The 15,477-nt window shown below is 37.3% G+C and overlaps 1 protein-coding gene across 1 annotated transcript in view; it reads right to left on the bottom strand.

The window, feature by feature from the left end:
- Positions 1–15,477, bottom strand: part of mad1l1 (mitotic arrest deficient 1 like 1) — a 75,417-nt gene that overhangs the window by 54,308 nt on the left and 5,632 nt on the right. The window contains exons 9-11 of the mRNA XM_038276937.1: positions 15,339–15,400; positions 6,658–6,744; positions 5,780–5,924 (exon numbers count right to left, since the gene is read on the bottom strand). Coding sequence (XP_038132865.1) covers positions 5,780–5,924; positions 6,658–6,744; positions 15,339–15,400 — 294 coding nt within the window. The remainder of the gene's footprint in view (positions 1–5,779; positions 5,925–6,657; positions 6,745–15,338; positions 15,401–15,477) is intronic.

The following is a 15,477-nucleotide window of genomic DNA, read 5'->3' as shown; positions in this document are numbered from 1 at the left end:
ATAATTTACTCCAAAATCAAACCAGCACGACTGTTTCTCTTTCAACCCAAAATGGGATTCTTTTTTTCTAATCATAATCAAACATCTTTCCACTTTTTTGTGATAAATGAACATTTAGTTTCTAAACAAACTGGGTGCAGGAAGACTGAGTGATAAAAACCATTAGTACCGTCTCCATCATCTATTGTCTCTAAATAAACTGTTGAACGCACAGCTAGTGTCCAAAGATTACTGTGCCCCTTATAGGTCAGGTCATTCATTCATCCCACAAATCAGATAATGTGTGTGATAGTCAGTGTAGTTGTTTAGTAGGTCTAACCTTAAGGGAAAGAAAGATAAAATCAGTTAATGGAAACTGCAGAATAAAAAAAAAACATAATAAAAAGCTGGGCTAGAGGGTGTACAACCTTAAAAGTGCCTTGCAAGAGAAACAAGGGCTGGGTTTATTTTTTGAAAGCTAAAGATAAACCTAAACTGAGGGGTATACAGAAAAACATGTGAATGCACAATTAACCATAATCTAAACTAAAAGCAAGTTTAACTATTGTTTTTTCATTGCAGATTTTTAAACAAAATGCTTATTTAACAATCAAAAGGCTAATCCAGTTTCTCATGCCTAAGTAAAGGCTGGAACATCAGAATATTACATAATGTTACATATTTGTAACTGATGGGGAAGGGGTTATTTTGTTTGTTTTATTGTATTATATCTTTTTGCTTCACTACCTGACTTGTTTTATTGTAGTTGTCATGCTACTTTCGCTATTTGTGAAGCTTATATTTCTTTTATTTTAACAAACTTTTGTATGAGCAACTTGTTCAACTGGCTTCTATAAGCCTACCTTGCAACATCTTATAACTGTGCTCTGTTTTTTGTTTATGTAAAACTAAAAAATATCTTGAGTAAAAAAAAAAGGCTAATCCAGTTTCTCATGGCTAAGTAAAGGCTGGAACATCAGAATATTACATAATGTTACATATTTGTACATTTCAGATTGTAATATTATATGTCATGCTGGAATTCATGCATTTAAATATTGTTTTGTTTTTAGTAAGGCAATCAATTTAAATGGTTTACAGTTAATGCAAAAGCTTACTGTTAAAATTGAGTAAGAAAATTGAACAAGTTTGATTCATTTTAAACTCTTTAAACTTGTTAATTCATAAATTGGCCAACAGCTTCATAATTATAGAAAAGGTTGTTAGTGGAAGCTCTACTGTTTGCCAGACTAATGAGCACAAAAATGTAGCTAAAAGCCTCAGCGACATAATTAAAAAAAACAAAAACAAAAACAAGATGCCCCACAGGTGTAAAAAGAAAAAGGTAACTCGGCTCCACACTTACAGATACCCCCAAGGGGGATGTGTTCAAAAGCTTCAAAGTAAATAGTTTTAGAGACAGGATAACCAAAGTTAAGCTGTGCTGAGGTCTTCAAACATGAAATGTTCTTATTTACCTTAACCTCTTCACTGTGGAAAATGTTAATTGATTTTGGGTCATCATCTTGCTTTGTCAAAGACCAAGTTATATCAATCTTTGTTATCATAGCTTTGACTATGGATACGAAACATTTGGGAAGCAGCACTTAAATTTAAGTTATTTTCTATGACAAATATCAACATTATCTTGGTATTTGGAAGAGTGGTGGAAAGTCACTGGCTTTTAATGTGGCTTTTCCACTGGAGCGCTTTTAGTTTCAAATCAAGGCTAGTGTTTAAGCCATTGGAAGCGAGGGTTTGCTTTTCTTATAAGAGCAGAGTTAGAGCCGCTTCATTATATCAATTATCTCTTCCACTTCATGCATTTTCCTCCCCTTTTTATTTGTTATTTTTGTAAATGATCATAGTGTATAAGGTAAGCCATAACACAAATTATTAATCACAGGATTCTTTCAAAAAGATACAATAATATCATACCTTTATTCGGCTTTAAACAAAAAAAGCATGTCTTATAAACACTTGACAACCCTCGAAAGCTGATCTCTCATGCACATTCTAAACATTTAAAACCAAAAACGAACAACTTTTGACTTCTTAACACAATCTTTTGATAGTAAACCTAAACAGCAATAAACAGTTGAATGAAAAATGGGGTTTAAGGTTTTAATGGAAATCAGCTAAGAGCAAAGCTCTTTTTAGGGCACTGACCTATTTAGGCTCAAAGACAGGTGGATTTAACTTTAACTGGGAGAACATAAGAGAAAATAAATGCGTTATTCTGGGTTGAACTGGTACTACTACTACTACTACTACTATTGTTTAAATACAGTGGTTTTCTAGAATTCATTTTTACTGTTTTTGATTGGTCAAAAACTAAACTTTAAATTCAGTGGTTACAGGTTTTTGATTGGGTGCCGTTTCTAGATAACCTCCAATTAACTTTGATAAAATACCATTTAAAGCTTTTTTACTAATGTTAACCAGAAGCAAAAAATTAGTAAAGAAAGCTGCATTTCAGAACAGCAGACAAATTATTTTTCTGAACATAGTTGAAATAGATGCCTATTTGACCAGGACTGGCATCCAACTAATATCCTTCTGGAAGATAACGTGGTTTTAACTTGTACTTTAAAACAGATGTCCTCTGTCTTACTTAGGCAACACCGGGCCCTCTAATCACCATCAGTAGGGCAATGCAATAAAGTGCTTCAACGACTGAGACTGACTGGGAATTTGGTGACATAACCAGTCCCATTTTTTGCTACATCCAGTATCTTAAGCGGAGAGGGAGAATCATCACCATCAGGGTAGAATGTTTGCAAGATTATGCATGAAAATTCGGTGATACTGCAACATCTGATTAGCAATGTAGGTGTGCATAGTGAGGCAATGGGTAGTAGGGATGGGACGATTTATGAAAACCATCAGAATCGTTCGGTTCGACTGTCTCGGTTCGGTTCGCGCGTGTTTCGTTCGGTTCATGCGCTGCTCCTTTTTCTCATAGATTAAGCGATTACACTCCAGAGCAGAAGGTGGCGGTACTGCGACCAAAGCCAACCGCCAGTAGTAAACAAGAAGAAGCGAAGCAGCTTAGCCGGGTGTAGCAGGGAAAAAAATCAGTTGTTGTGGAGAATTGTGTCGGACTGGCGAGTGAGAAAGAACAGGAGTTGGAAGACGCGCCAGCAGCACTTTATAGGTCTGCTGTATGGGACCGCTTTGCATTTAGAGTGACCTACGATGATGGCGGAAAGAAAGTTGTGGATAAAAAAGCAACAGCGTGCAAGCATTGTGCAACATGTTTTGTTTATGCTAACAGCAACATGTCATGCTAACCCCGAAATCCCTCATACTCCGTCAGCAACCCCCGCTGCGCTCCAGACCAGCTGCTCAAAGCAAAGCCTACAGCCCCCACTGTGGCTTCGTCTGCTCCCCTCTGAGTTCCTTGGAGATGGTAGAGAGCATGTAACCTGACAACAGCCAGCGGAGCGAGACATGCATCTGGCTGTTGTCAGGTTAGAGAGCATGCGCCAGATGATTAAACTCAAAGCAGCAAAACATACGGAAATGATCCAGGGTTTCCGCGGATCATTTAAAATAATTACAATCCATTATTTTGGGGGGGATTTTTTCATTAATTTCATAATTTTTTATGGGATTTTGGTGTAACAATCAACATGTATCGTATCGAATCGAACCGAAAACCGTGACCAGAAACCGAGAATCGAACCGAACCGTGGATTTTGTGAACCGTTCCACCCCTAGTGGGTAGCAGTACTGCCTTGTAGCAAAAGGTTTCCGGGTTTGACGGCCAGGGGTCTTTCTAACCTTACTCCGCCAGATGGATTTGCTCCGCGTATCCATCTGGAAACCTTCCGTTGAAGTAATTTTGGGAAGGGGCGAAAATACTGGTTAGCTGATTGGCGTAAGTTGGTGATAGACGGGCCAAATAAACCAATCAGATCAACGAAGCATATGACGTACTAACAGAGCGACGATGAAAACACAACCGCAAGCCAGGCTACTCTTGCCGAAACCAGTCGGGAGAAGAGCAAAAACGTCTTTTCCTCTGAGAAAAGCCTCCAGAACAGTGTTTTGCTCTTCTTTCAGTGAAGAAATACAGTGTAATTCCGATAAAACTCGATAGCCACGCTAAAGCTAGTTTCATCGGCTGAAGTTGTTCTTTAGACTGAACTGTCGCGCATCTCATTGCGTCACACCTCAACCCGCCTCAAAGCCAATGCTGATTGGACGTTCGTTTGGTGAACGGCTCCAAATTTTCTTTAACGGAGAGTCTCCAGACTGATTAGCGAGTGAAGTCTTGAAAGCTCGCGAGATCAGGATGGTCTCACGAGGCTAGGGTCTTTCTGCATGGAGTTTGCATTTTCTTCCTGTGCATGCGTTTGTTCTCTCCGGGTACTCCGGCTTCCTCCCACAGTCCAAAAACATGACTGATAGATGAATCAGGTTCCCTAAATTCTCCTTAAGTGTCTGTGTGAATGGGGGTTTGTCCAGCATGTCTCTTTGGTGCCCTGCAATAGACTGGCGACCTGTCCAGGGTGTACCCTGCCTCTCGCCCATTGACAGCTGGAGATAGGCACCAGCATCCCTCATAGCCCCAGTAGGGATAAGCATGACAGAAAACAGATGGATGAATGTAGGTGTGCTTCACATATATAAAGGTTAATGTGAATTGCATAATTTATAGTGCAGAATTCATTGATATCCATTGACCTTAAATATCCGCAACAGCCCGGCTCCACCAGTGATCCGATTATGTGTATAAATACGACAGATATGAAAGTTCTTAGATCAAAGTTCTAGTTTTAAATCCAACATACAAACAAGAAATACAACTAGCCTTATAGAAGCATCAGTAAATATAGTGTGTCCATTTCATTTAGTCTTATTTTTATTCGACTCAAATATGCTTGAAAGTGTAAACTGCTGGGTTTCCTAGGCATAGAATAAAAGTTGTGGGAGTTATACCTTTTGTATTTATCATGAAGGAACAGACAACTATTCGACTAATTGTTGAACCTCTATAACCTGTAAACAGCCTATCCATTAACAACAGAAAAACAGGTGTGCTTTTACAGAAAACGCCACCTCAGTGTTTGATAAACACAAAAAAAAAGACAAAAGCTGAACACTTAGAGTAACAACATTCTTTCTCAAAAAGAAAACAGATGTGTTGGCGTTTCCTGTGTATGAGTGTGGTCCTGTTTGGCCATATTAGTGATAACAGTAACAGCAAATTATTGTCCGGTTGTTTTAAAGTGAGGACATTTTCCTGGTCCTTGAGTTATTTTGCTAACACTTAGGTTTAGGGTTAAGTTGTGAACAGAGTTTAGTTTAGGGTTAGAGAGGTATGCAATGATAATGGTTGCGTTTAGGGTTATTGTCTGGGGTGGGGCATATAAAGTGTTGAAAATCAATGGAAGTCAACTCATGGTTCTCACTACACATACCAAGTTGAGAATGTTTGTACGTGTGTGTGTGTGTGTGTGTGTGTGTGTGTATGTGATTTGTGTGCTAAGAGATTGTGCCTGATGACCTGGGGAATAACACCTGCTGAGAAATCAATATCACAAGGAGGTCTAGTCAAATGCTGCAGAGTGGTAGGAAGCAGGAGATACAGCCAGAGAAGCCACATGATACTCACCGGCCAATAGGGAGAAGCAAGCAGTAAAAGGTAGGATTAGGAATTCCGTGTGGGTCTTGAGATATAAATCCCTACTGTGTACCCACCGTTTTAGAAGTAATTGGCTTTTCAGCTGTTTAAGTGTGTGTGTGTGTTTTATTTTTTTTTTTGTTTGTTTTGTTTTTGATTGCCAGATACCTTGGTTAACAAAAGTACTCGTTTTTGGAGACGTCGGACGAGAGAATCTTGAGCCTCTCTCTTCTTCTGCTCCTCCAGAGCCTTGCTGCACTGCTGGGTCAGCTCTGCTTGTAGGTCAGACAGGGATCGCTCCAAACTTCTCACACTGATGGTAAATTAAAAGGTGGGAAGTAATTTGCATTGAAAGAGAAAAAGAAAGAAAGAACGAGATTTAGGAAAAAAAGGAAGTGTGTTGATTAGGGCTAGATTTTCATACAATTTGAGAAAAGCAATTTAAAGTCAATTTAAAATTATATTCCCTCAAAGACAAACTGCCTGCCTGATGATGGTTCAGAAATCATTTGAGGCAGAGATTTGTGTCAAGTCTGATCAATAGGACAATAATTACAACGGAGGGCAATAATTACACTGGAAAGTCTTTTTACTGACTCCTGCTCATTTATCAGCTTCCAATTTTGCTGGTTCTAATATGTCATAATGAGGCGAATAAGCACAGCAGAGGTGAAATGCTCGTTAACCAACAAAATCTGGACTTCAGCGCAGCATTAATAACCCACAGCATGCATACAGTCCTCCCTGCAGACATCACCTCTGTCTGAACAGGACAAGTTTAATTAGTGAATTCCCTCTCTCACAACATTTCAAACACACACACACACACACATACATCAGTGGCTACTGTCAGGAGTGCTATCAGAGTCAGGACCACTTTAATTAACTTTGTGACAATTAAGGACTTCTCAGAGATATGCTCTAATAGATACATGGGGGAGAGAGAGAACCATGCAATGCAAACAGAAAGAGAGAAATAAGTCTGAAACAAGAACGAGAGAAAGAGAGATAGGAGGATTTTGTGTGAGGCAGACGGCATGTATTACCGGCTGCTGAGTGTGCAGCTCTGCTCTTTCAGAGCAATTTCTCTCTGTTGGATCTGAATCACCTCCCTGGACAGATCCTCTGGTTTCCTGCAGACACACACACAGCACTGAGTAGTTAGCATACACATATGCACGGAGACAGCAATGAAAAATCAATCCGAAGTAGAAGCGGTGGGGATGGAGCAGATGAAAACAAAGCAGCGTTGGTCCTTATTCTTTTAGCCATTAGCCAGTGGGAAGCTGGGAAATAAAATGGAATGATCTACAGAGGAAGAGGCTAGAGGCAAGAAAGTTAAAACGCAGATTATTGCAGAAAACAAACTCCCACAGTGGGAGATACTGACATTACATAAACAAACACGTTGTCCGATAAAGGGAATAACAGAACTGTAAATGGATTCTGTGGAACAAAAATGTGCTTTACTAATTCAATATTAAAATATAAACTAGAAATAAAAAAGATTGACCAAAGAGATGGATGACCAAAGAATATAAAAATCAAAACAGATAGGAAGAACGGACAGATTTATTTAAGAAAACAGGGACAAAGATGAGCAGGTAAGGGGCCAATTTAATGAAAGGATGGCTGGATAAAATATTAATAAAATGTTTTTTTCCATTTCAATACTTAAGGACTGAGAATTATCAAAAATCAAGCTTTACACATTTGCAAATTATAAAAGATTAGAAAATAATTTTGTTCCTAGAATAAACAACTGCTATATAAAGCCCGCATTATGAAGCACTGATGTCCCGTAACTCAACTCTAAAGCACACAGACTGAAAGGCTTTCTTGTGTTTAAGCAGTTCCCATTCCTGCCATATGCTTATTTTTTTGTTTTTCAGTCTACAGCCCAGTCAACTCTGCAAATCACAGATGGTTACATTCTATTGGGTGATATGTTGTGAATAACTACATGCGGTAAATGGACTGTCAGGGGACTAGAAGTCAGTTGTAAGACTCATTTAATACGCTCCCTTCAGTAAAAAGGCTAACACCAAAATAACATTTGCCCTGGTTTAAGATGTGGGGGCTGCATTTTATCAAACATAAAAACCCAAGACCAACATGCTTCCCTCTGTTCTTTTTTTTGTTTTATCTCCAGAATAATTTGTTTTCCTCCATTTAACTTGAAGAGTGATGCCATATTGTGGTAGATGGCATTTCTGTTGCAATTCTATATTTCCTAAAATATGAATATAGCCACCTTCCTCAGGGGCGCAGTGGGTAGCACTACAGCATTGCAGCAAGAAGGTTCTGGGCTCTGAGCTAAAACCTCAGAGGCTGGCTAGTTGCTGGTGGCATAAACCAATGTTTATGTCTACAGATTACACCCAGTGCAAAAAATATTAAGTTTGGAGCTCAGTATAATCAAAAAGGGCCAAGTAAACTTGAGGAGGACAAAACCTTTGTTGATATAGATACATTTCAAAATAAAATAAAAAAACGCCTTCAAGTTTTAGGGTAAGACTGGAGGCTCCACAACATAAAACCTTTGAAACCAATACTAGGAGCTGTATGTATGTTAGAGGAGAACAAAAAACCTCCAGTAGCAAACCGTTAACTGCATTTTTACATGACGTCCAAATGTGACTATGGGCTTAACAAGGAGGGTGGTTTAGAAACCACAAGTCGTGAATTGATCTCAAGCTTTTATCATAGACTTGGACAACTTTTATTGTCATTTTGCATACACAGAGTTTTTATAAAACGAAATTCCATTTTGTACAGCTTTCATGACATTTCCATTACTTAAATGGCAGCAATGATCAGATGTAAACAAGTGTGGGGGGAGGAAATACATGGTGAAAAAATATGCATTGATATGGAAGTTCAGAGCATTAAATATATATGGTGCAATTATGCAGTGTTTTGGTTTGGTGTTGTCAGTATGATGCAGAGTCTGTGACATGATTTAGAGTTTTTTCAACATCCAGCTGTCAGATGAAATGTCTTTTATGGAGGGAAGATGAGCCACAATGATCTTCTCTGCTGTTTACACCACTCTTCTCACCTTCTTCCAGTCTGCAGCGTTGCAGCCTCCACACCACACAGTATTAAAAATGTTTTCTTCATCATTCTATGAAGAAACATTGGGTATGTAGCAAGAAATTGTACTCAATAAAAAGTAGCGTTAAATTGAAAAAAGTGATCACAAAGGATATTTTATTGATGAAGTTTCTCAGGTAAATAAATGTACTACCCACTTATAATGGTCATGGAGTCCTGGAAGGCAAAGGAAAGAGCATATATAGCAGTGGAGAACATTTTTGATCTGAATGGAAAAATTTTAATATTTTGTTTGAAAGAATTAAGACAACTCAGCTTTTTATGCCAAGCATCACTGTTATATTTTAAAACTTCAAACCTAAATCACCATTTTTATTTGGCTTAGTATGACGTCAAGAAATGGGACATTGGCCTACTTGTGATCCGAGATCATGTTGCGGCCTAGGCAAGCCTTCCCTTATATATCAGAATTACATTGTGTGCCTGTTTATCTTGGAAAGAGTATTAACACATTTGGTAATGAACAGCTGTAGAAAACGCAATGGTATTGGCTACAAATAGTTTGCTTGATTAAATATATGATAAAACTTGTTTTAGATTTTAACCTTTATATTTATAAACTATATTCAGTCTGTTGCAAAAGGAGTTTCCTTTTCCAGCAAACACGACTATGCTACTAATTATTTTTCTTCTGCCTGTGTGATGCATGGGCTTCAACGTTGATTTGTCTGTTGCTGCTTTGAAATAACTTCATGGAATTGACATAGAAGAAAAATCTTTTCCTCTGATCAGGAAAAGTACTGCAGGTAATATGGAGCTTCAAAATGTCACGTTTTAAACTATCCTTCATTTATCAAAGCTTTATTTACTCTTGCTTGCAATTCAGAGTGGGCAGTTGCTATCATGTTAGTTAGCTGTGCTTTTGTGTCTGACAGACAACACAAGAAAACCTCTAAATCTGCAAAAAAGCTGTATATGCAAGCATCACTGACAGCCAATATCCAGAATTATCATGCTTATGTCAAAATGATTAAATTAAAATAAATATATTTCAATGCAACTCACAAACACTTCTATTATCTAAAAGGTAACTAACCAATAGCACCAAGAAAATCATTTTAAAAAGAAAAACCTACAAGAATGGGAAAAAAAAAAAAAAAACACAAACATGCCAATTTTGTTCCCAAATAAAAATTGCAAAAGGGGATAAACACATTGCAACAACCCCCTTATGAATTTCTTTGACCAGTCCAACAGAGTTATTAAAATAAATTACTTTCATTTTCCATTTCTTTTACTTTAAATTCTCTAACTCTTTGTCTACGCAGAAGCAGACAATACTTATCAAAACCTACAACAGGATAGAAAATAACTAGTAAGAGGCTGCGAGCTGCTGGTAGAGTCATAATGGGGTGTTAAAGGCTTGTCTGCCTTCCCACGCAGCCACATGGATTGGGTCTCCTTGTCCAAAAATCAATTGCAATCTGGCCAAAAAGAAAAATGGCAGATGAGAAAAAAAAAAGAAGCTTCCAAATGAATTGGTGTTACAAAACAGAAAGTTTTCAACTAAACTGTAGTAAAACAGCATATTAGGCAACTAAATTAACAATCACTGCAACCATAAATGTCTGCGCCATCGTGGCAAAACCATGATAAGACATCTTCCTGTAAAAGTAGTAAATAAATGCAGTCTGAATAAACTTTGTTTTAAAGTTGCAATTAAATGTGACATTAATGTTTCAGAAAGTCCTGAGTTATTAAATCTTTACAATATCCACATAAATTTTCCCTTTCACTTAAACTGGATCCATTTAGATATATAACACATAATAATTCCAAATTCAGTTTGATTTATTTTATGATACTAGCATCACCATATAACTATTATACAGCTATCATGATTGAATCCTGATGTAGGGACCTGTAAAAGTCCACAAGCCTACCATTTAATTCCATCAGTGCAGAAGTGCATGCCAATACTAATTTTAGCCCCGCATTGTTCCTCAGGGTGATGTAAAGGTGAACCAATTGCTGAATGAAATACAATGTCCTCAATTTATCAAGAGAAATCCTTCATCCTCACAAAATCCAACAGGTCTTTAACTCCAAACAATGCTTTTAAGAGTCTCTAATAGGAGACTTTGTTCAGTGAGTGCCTAACATTATTGGCATTTTCTTTTCTCTTTTAACAAATTATGCTTAAGCTTGCATGACAAAAAAGATCTTAAAATGTCTCGAATTCATAAAAGGAAGGAAGAAAAAAATTAAACTTGCTTTTTATTTAGAAATACAAAAAAACACTCAATTTATTAAGTAAATATTAGTTTGAATTTACACAGTTATTAGAAGTTGGAGAAATGCAATCAAGTCTTATAATATACCAGCATGTACTCAACAGCCGCTATTATAGTAGCATCATGCTGATTATCCTCAAGTTTAATTGGGTAATGAGATTAAATAATATTAGAGAAAGAAAAACGAAAATAAAAGGAAACGATCATTTCAATTCATATTTAAATAGAAAATCAACATTTTAATGCCTAAAATACAAGAAAAGCTTTGTTGTACGCCAGTATTCATTGCATAGGTTGCATCTACAGATAAAAAAAACAAAAAGGTACAAAAAAACAACATGGCAGGAGCTTCGCCCCATCTTTGGGAGCTTACATTAATACAGTGTTAGGTGCTTCTATAGTAGGGTTTTCAACCCTGCACCTCAAGGCACACTGAACTGCATATTTTAGATCGGGGTTTTAAGCTAAAATCCCTGAGGGTTGGAGTACTGGAACCTCTAGACGTGCCCCTTTCCCTACACACATGTATCAAATGGCTAAACTACCTAACTAGCTCTGCTAATAAGCTCACACTGGAGTTTGGTGTGTTGAAGAAGAAATGCATCTAATAGTTGCAGGATACTGGCCCCTGAAGACTAAAGGTTGAGACCCCTGGTTTAGAAGTTCCCCAGCTTTAACACAGCTGATTTCCAGACTTTGCTGAACTGCGGTCATTTGAAACGGGTATCTTAAAGCAGAGAAATATCTAAAACCTGCACAGTAGTGTGCCTTGAGGACCAAGGTTAAAGGAAAAAAAAAAAACTAAAACACACTGCTGTGCAGAAAAAGTTGTAAAAGAAAATAGTGCATTAACCTCCCTTACAAATGCATTTTTATGTGATATTCTTTACATCAAATAACATAACAAGGTGAACTAATCTTTTTTTCACAAACAAATTTGAAAACAACGCAGAACGGTTGGAATGCCACAGCATTAAATATTTTCTGCTCAGTTACTGCAGCACTGAAGACAAGCTATTACCGAATGCTAATTGTTTTGCAGCACACACTGCTATTTTGTTTGGTTGAAGTGATTCCGCAAATTTATTTCAGACTTAGGTATTCCATTGAACTGCCTTTTTTAAGGTGAAATGACTTCACGGCAAAAGACATTAATGGATTTTGAACAGAACAACTAGAAGCATATGTTTACATTTAGAACAGATTTTCCCTACTAGAGGATGTAAGGTTGGAAGGTTCCAGGTGATGCTTTAAAACCTCAAGAAAATATAAACTATGTTACAATAAACTACTTGATACTTAACACCATTTTGATATGGCAGCAATATCTATTTAGTCACATGATGCCATCTATGAGAGTAAAAATTGTGATTCATTATCATTAGCAAATGAAACCATCTTAACATTCCCAATTAACACAAGCAATATAGGGGAAAGTTCAACCTTCATTTAAAGGAAGTGATCTAAGAGAGTCGAGTTTATGTTACAATGTTGTCAGAAATTAACCAGCAGGCAGATTTAATATAGAATTCGACATCCTTACAGAAAAACAACTGCACAAAACAGATATATTTACAATATTATGTCCAAAATATTGCACCGTACAGTAAAAGACAGTAATACTGTTGGAAAACATGCAGTCTGAATCCATAAGGGAAAATTTACTTTAGCTTAATAGAATAAGGTATAATAGTAGTCAACCATACAATATCCCGATACAATGTTTGGTCCACTTCAACCACAGAACCATCACATGTATCCAACCTCTTAGTTTAACCGTATCCTGATCATATCTCAGACATGAGCAGCTAAAGTATATCGACCACTAACGAGCTACTATCACACATTTAGTTCATCGTATTAGCGACCTGTGCACAAATGTTGGGTGTTAAAACAAAGAAACAGCGGTGCAGCCTTGGTTTCCTTAATTTTGAGAGATCAGTGATGAGCTGAATCTATCAGAAAATCAATGCTATAAACTTGTATTTTTATTTGTCATTTCATAGGTAGATTAATGCCTTTCATTAAGATAAGACTGAAATATTGAAGGTGTCTTCTTATAAGAAGTGACAGTGTCTGTTATCAAAAAAAAAAAAATCTGTATCAATCAAAATCAGAATCAGCCAGAAATCTGCAATCGATGCACCCCACTAAAAAAAATTTTCTCTTTGCTTTCAATTGTAAAAGCAATTTTTTTGTGATGAGCAGAACAGCGCAGCCTAAACCATCCTCTCCACTTTAATCTACTGGCAGCAAGTTCTGAGGCATCAGTTGGTGAAGATTCTCAGTCATCCAGGTCATAGCAATTGCAAAAAAGTTAAAAAACAATCCACTGGACTTTGTTTACAAGTTTTAAAACGTTTCGCTTCCTATTCAAGAAGCTTTTTCAAGCTTTGCAAAACATAGGATGGGAAGCAAAACGTCTTCAAACTTGGAAGTCAAGTGGGTTGCTTTTTAACATTGTTGCTCAAGGAACAGAGTTGAACAACAATGACAGTTTTCAAAAACTTTCCAGGGCCTGGAACTTCTTTTTTTTTCAAATTTGCAAACTTTAAAGGATTTCAAGGATCCTTTGGAACTAGGGGTGGGTGATTTATCGAATATACACCACATATCTCTAATTTCCCCATGCATAACAATTAAAGTGTAGTTTATAGTTAAAACTCCATCATAACCATCAAGTACAAATTTGCATGGCAAACTTAAGCCGTCTGCATCTATTTCACTGACAGTTTTTTTTTTCCCCAAACAATTTGAATGCATCTTAAACCCCTCTTCCAAACAGGATTATTTTACGAGTGGCACGCACACTAAAGCAACTGGAAAATGAAATATGGCAACAGCAGGTGTTTCAATTGGGCAATACTCGAATACCTGTAATGTGGTGTGGTCTGTTCAGAGGCATAGAAGGCGCAGGGATTAAAGCAAATAAAAAAATCCTGAGCCTGAACACAGGCAATAAACTCTGTGTGTGTGTATATATATATATATATATATATATATATATATATATATATATATATATATATATATATATATATATATATATATATATTAGGGATAGGACGATTTATGAAAACCGTCAGAACAGTTCGGTTCGACTGTCTCGGTTCGATTCGCGTGTGTTTCGTTCGGTTCATGCGCTGCTCCTTTTTCTCATAGGCGAAGCGTTTACACTCCAGAGCAGAAGGTGGCGGTACTGCCACCAAAGCCAACCACCAGTAGTAAACAAGAAGAAGAAGAAGCGAAGCAGCTTAGCCGGGTGTAGCAGGGAAAAAAATCAGTTGTTGTGGAGAATTGTGTCGGAATGGCGAGTGGGAAAGAACAGGAGTTGGAAGACGCGCCAGCAGCACTTTATAGGTCTGCTGTATGGGAGCGCTTTGGATTTAGAGTGACCTACGATGACGGCGGAAAGAAACACACGCGAATCGAACCGAGACAGTCGAACCGAACGGTTCGGACGGTTTTCATAAATCGTCTCATCCCTAAAAGGTTCAAATAATTACAATATTTAAGGTAGGCAATTGAATAATTTGCAACTATGCATGCTGGTTCAAAAGCAAAACCTTTTAGACTGTTCTCTTTGCATTGCCATAAAATACACTTATGTACAAACTAATCTCTCTATATTATTTTTGATCAAGAAGAATCATCAACAGGATGAAGAGAAAATGCCCCTGAACTAAAGATGAAACGGCAAACTGGAGAAAGTAAGCAGCCTCAGTGTGGAGCCTCATCATATCATGCATTTCCTGTATTAGATACGTCAAAGAGGCAGGCCTGGTCAATGCAAAGCCAGCTGCTGAAACACATGGGAGAACAGATGCTTTCTGCCAGAGCAAATGAAACACAGGGTCTCCAATTTGACTGGTGCCCAGGCTAAAAGCCTTTCTCTCTATTCTGTGCTCCATTATATGCTGGAACCTTCCATTTTTCTTTTTACTTAAACAGAATGTTCAACATTTGTTTTTAAGCACATCTCCACCGATAAAACATGTAAAGCAATATGGATAGTTTTTATGAGCATGGATGTGTTTCATCTTGTTCAGAATTAATCCAAAAGATAACCGTATCAGTGTTAATGTGTGCATGAATGCATTTGATGCACAGGTCTTCAGTGCATGCAACCTGCCAGGACTACTTCACTGCTCGCATGGAAACGAAGCCTCCGTCTGTTCCCTTATTAACAAGCAAGCTAAAACATACGAAAAAATAAATAAAAAATGACAATACACTGATGGAATGAGTCCCTGATGATGAGGCACATTTTTCTAGAATGACTAAAGCTCCCCCTAGTGGTCCTTGTTTTTATTTAATTAAAAACATTTGTTTAAAAGAAAAGCTTTTTCACATAAACACAATTAACAATGACTAACCTTATGTCAAGTCCTGTAGACAGTCCAATGTTTTCCCAGGTCTGGAGCTTCTCAGCCAGTTTCTAAAAGTAACCAAACATATAATCAAAGTTTAATGGTGGTCAGAGCAAAAAGAAAACTTAATTTAAGGGGTTTCTGA

The sequence above is a fragment of the Cyprinodon tularosa genome, unplaced genomic scaffold (genome assembly GCF_016077235.1).
Source record: "Cyprinodon tularosa strain WSP-4 unplaced genomic scaffold, ASM1607723v1 ctg1009, whole genome shotgun sequence".
In the NCBI taxonomy this organism is placed as follows: domain Eukaryota; kingdom Metazoa; phylum Chordata; class Actinopteri; order Cyprinodontiformes; family Cyprinodontidae; genus Cyprinodon; species Cyprinodon tularosa.
Note: the sequence above shows the minus strand (reverse complement) of the source record. Positions and strands in the feature narration are given on the sequence as shown.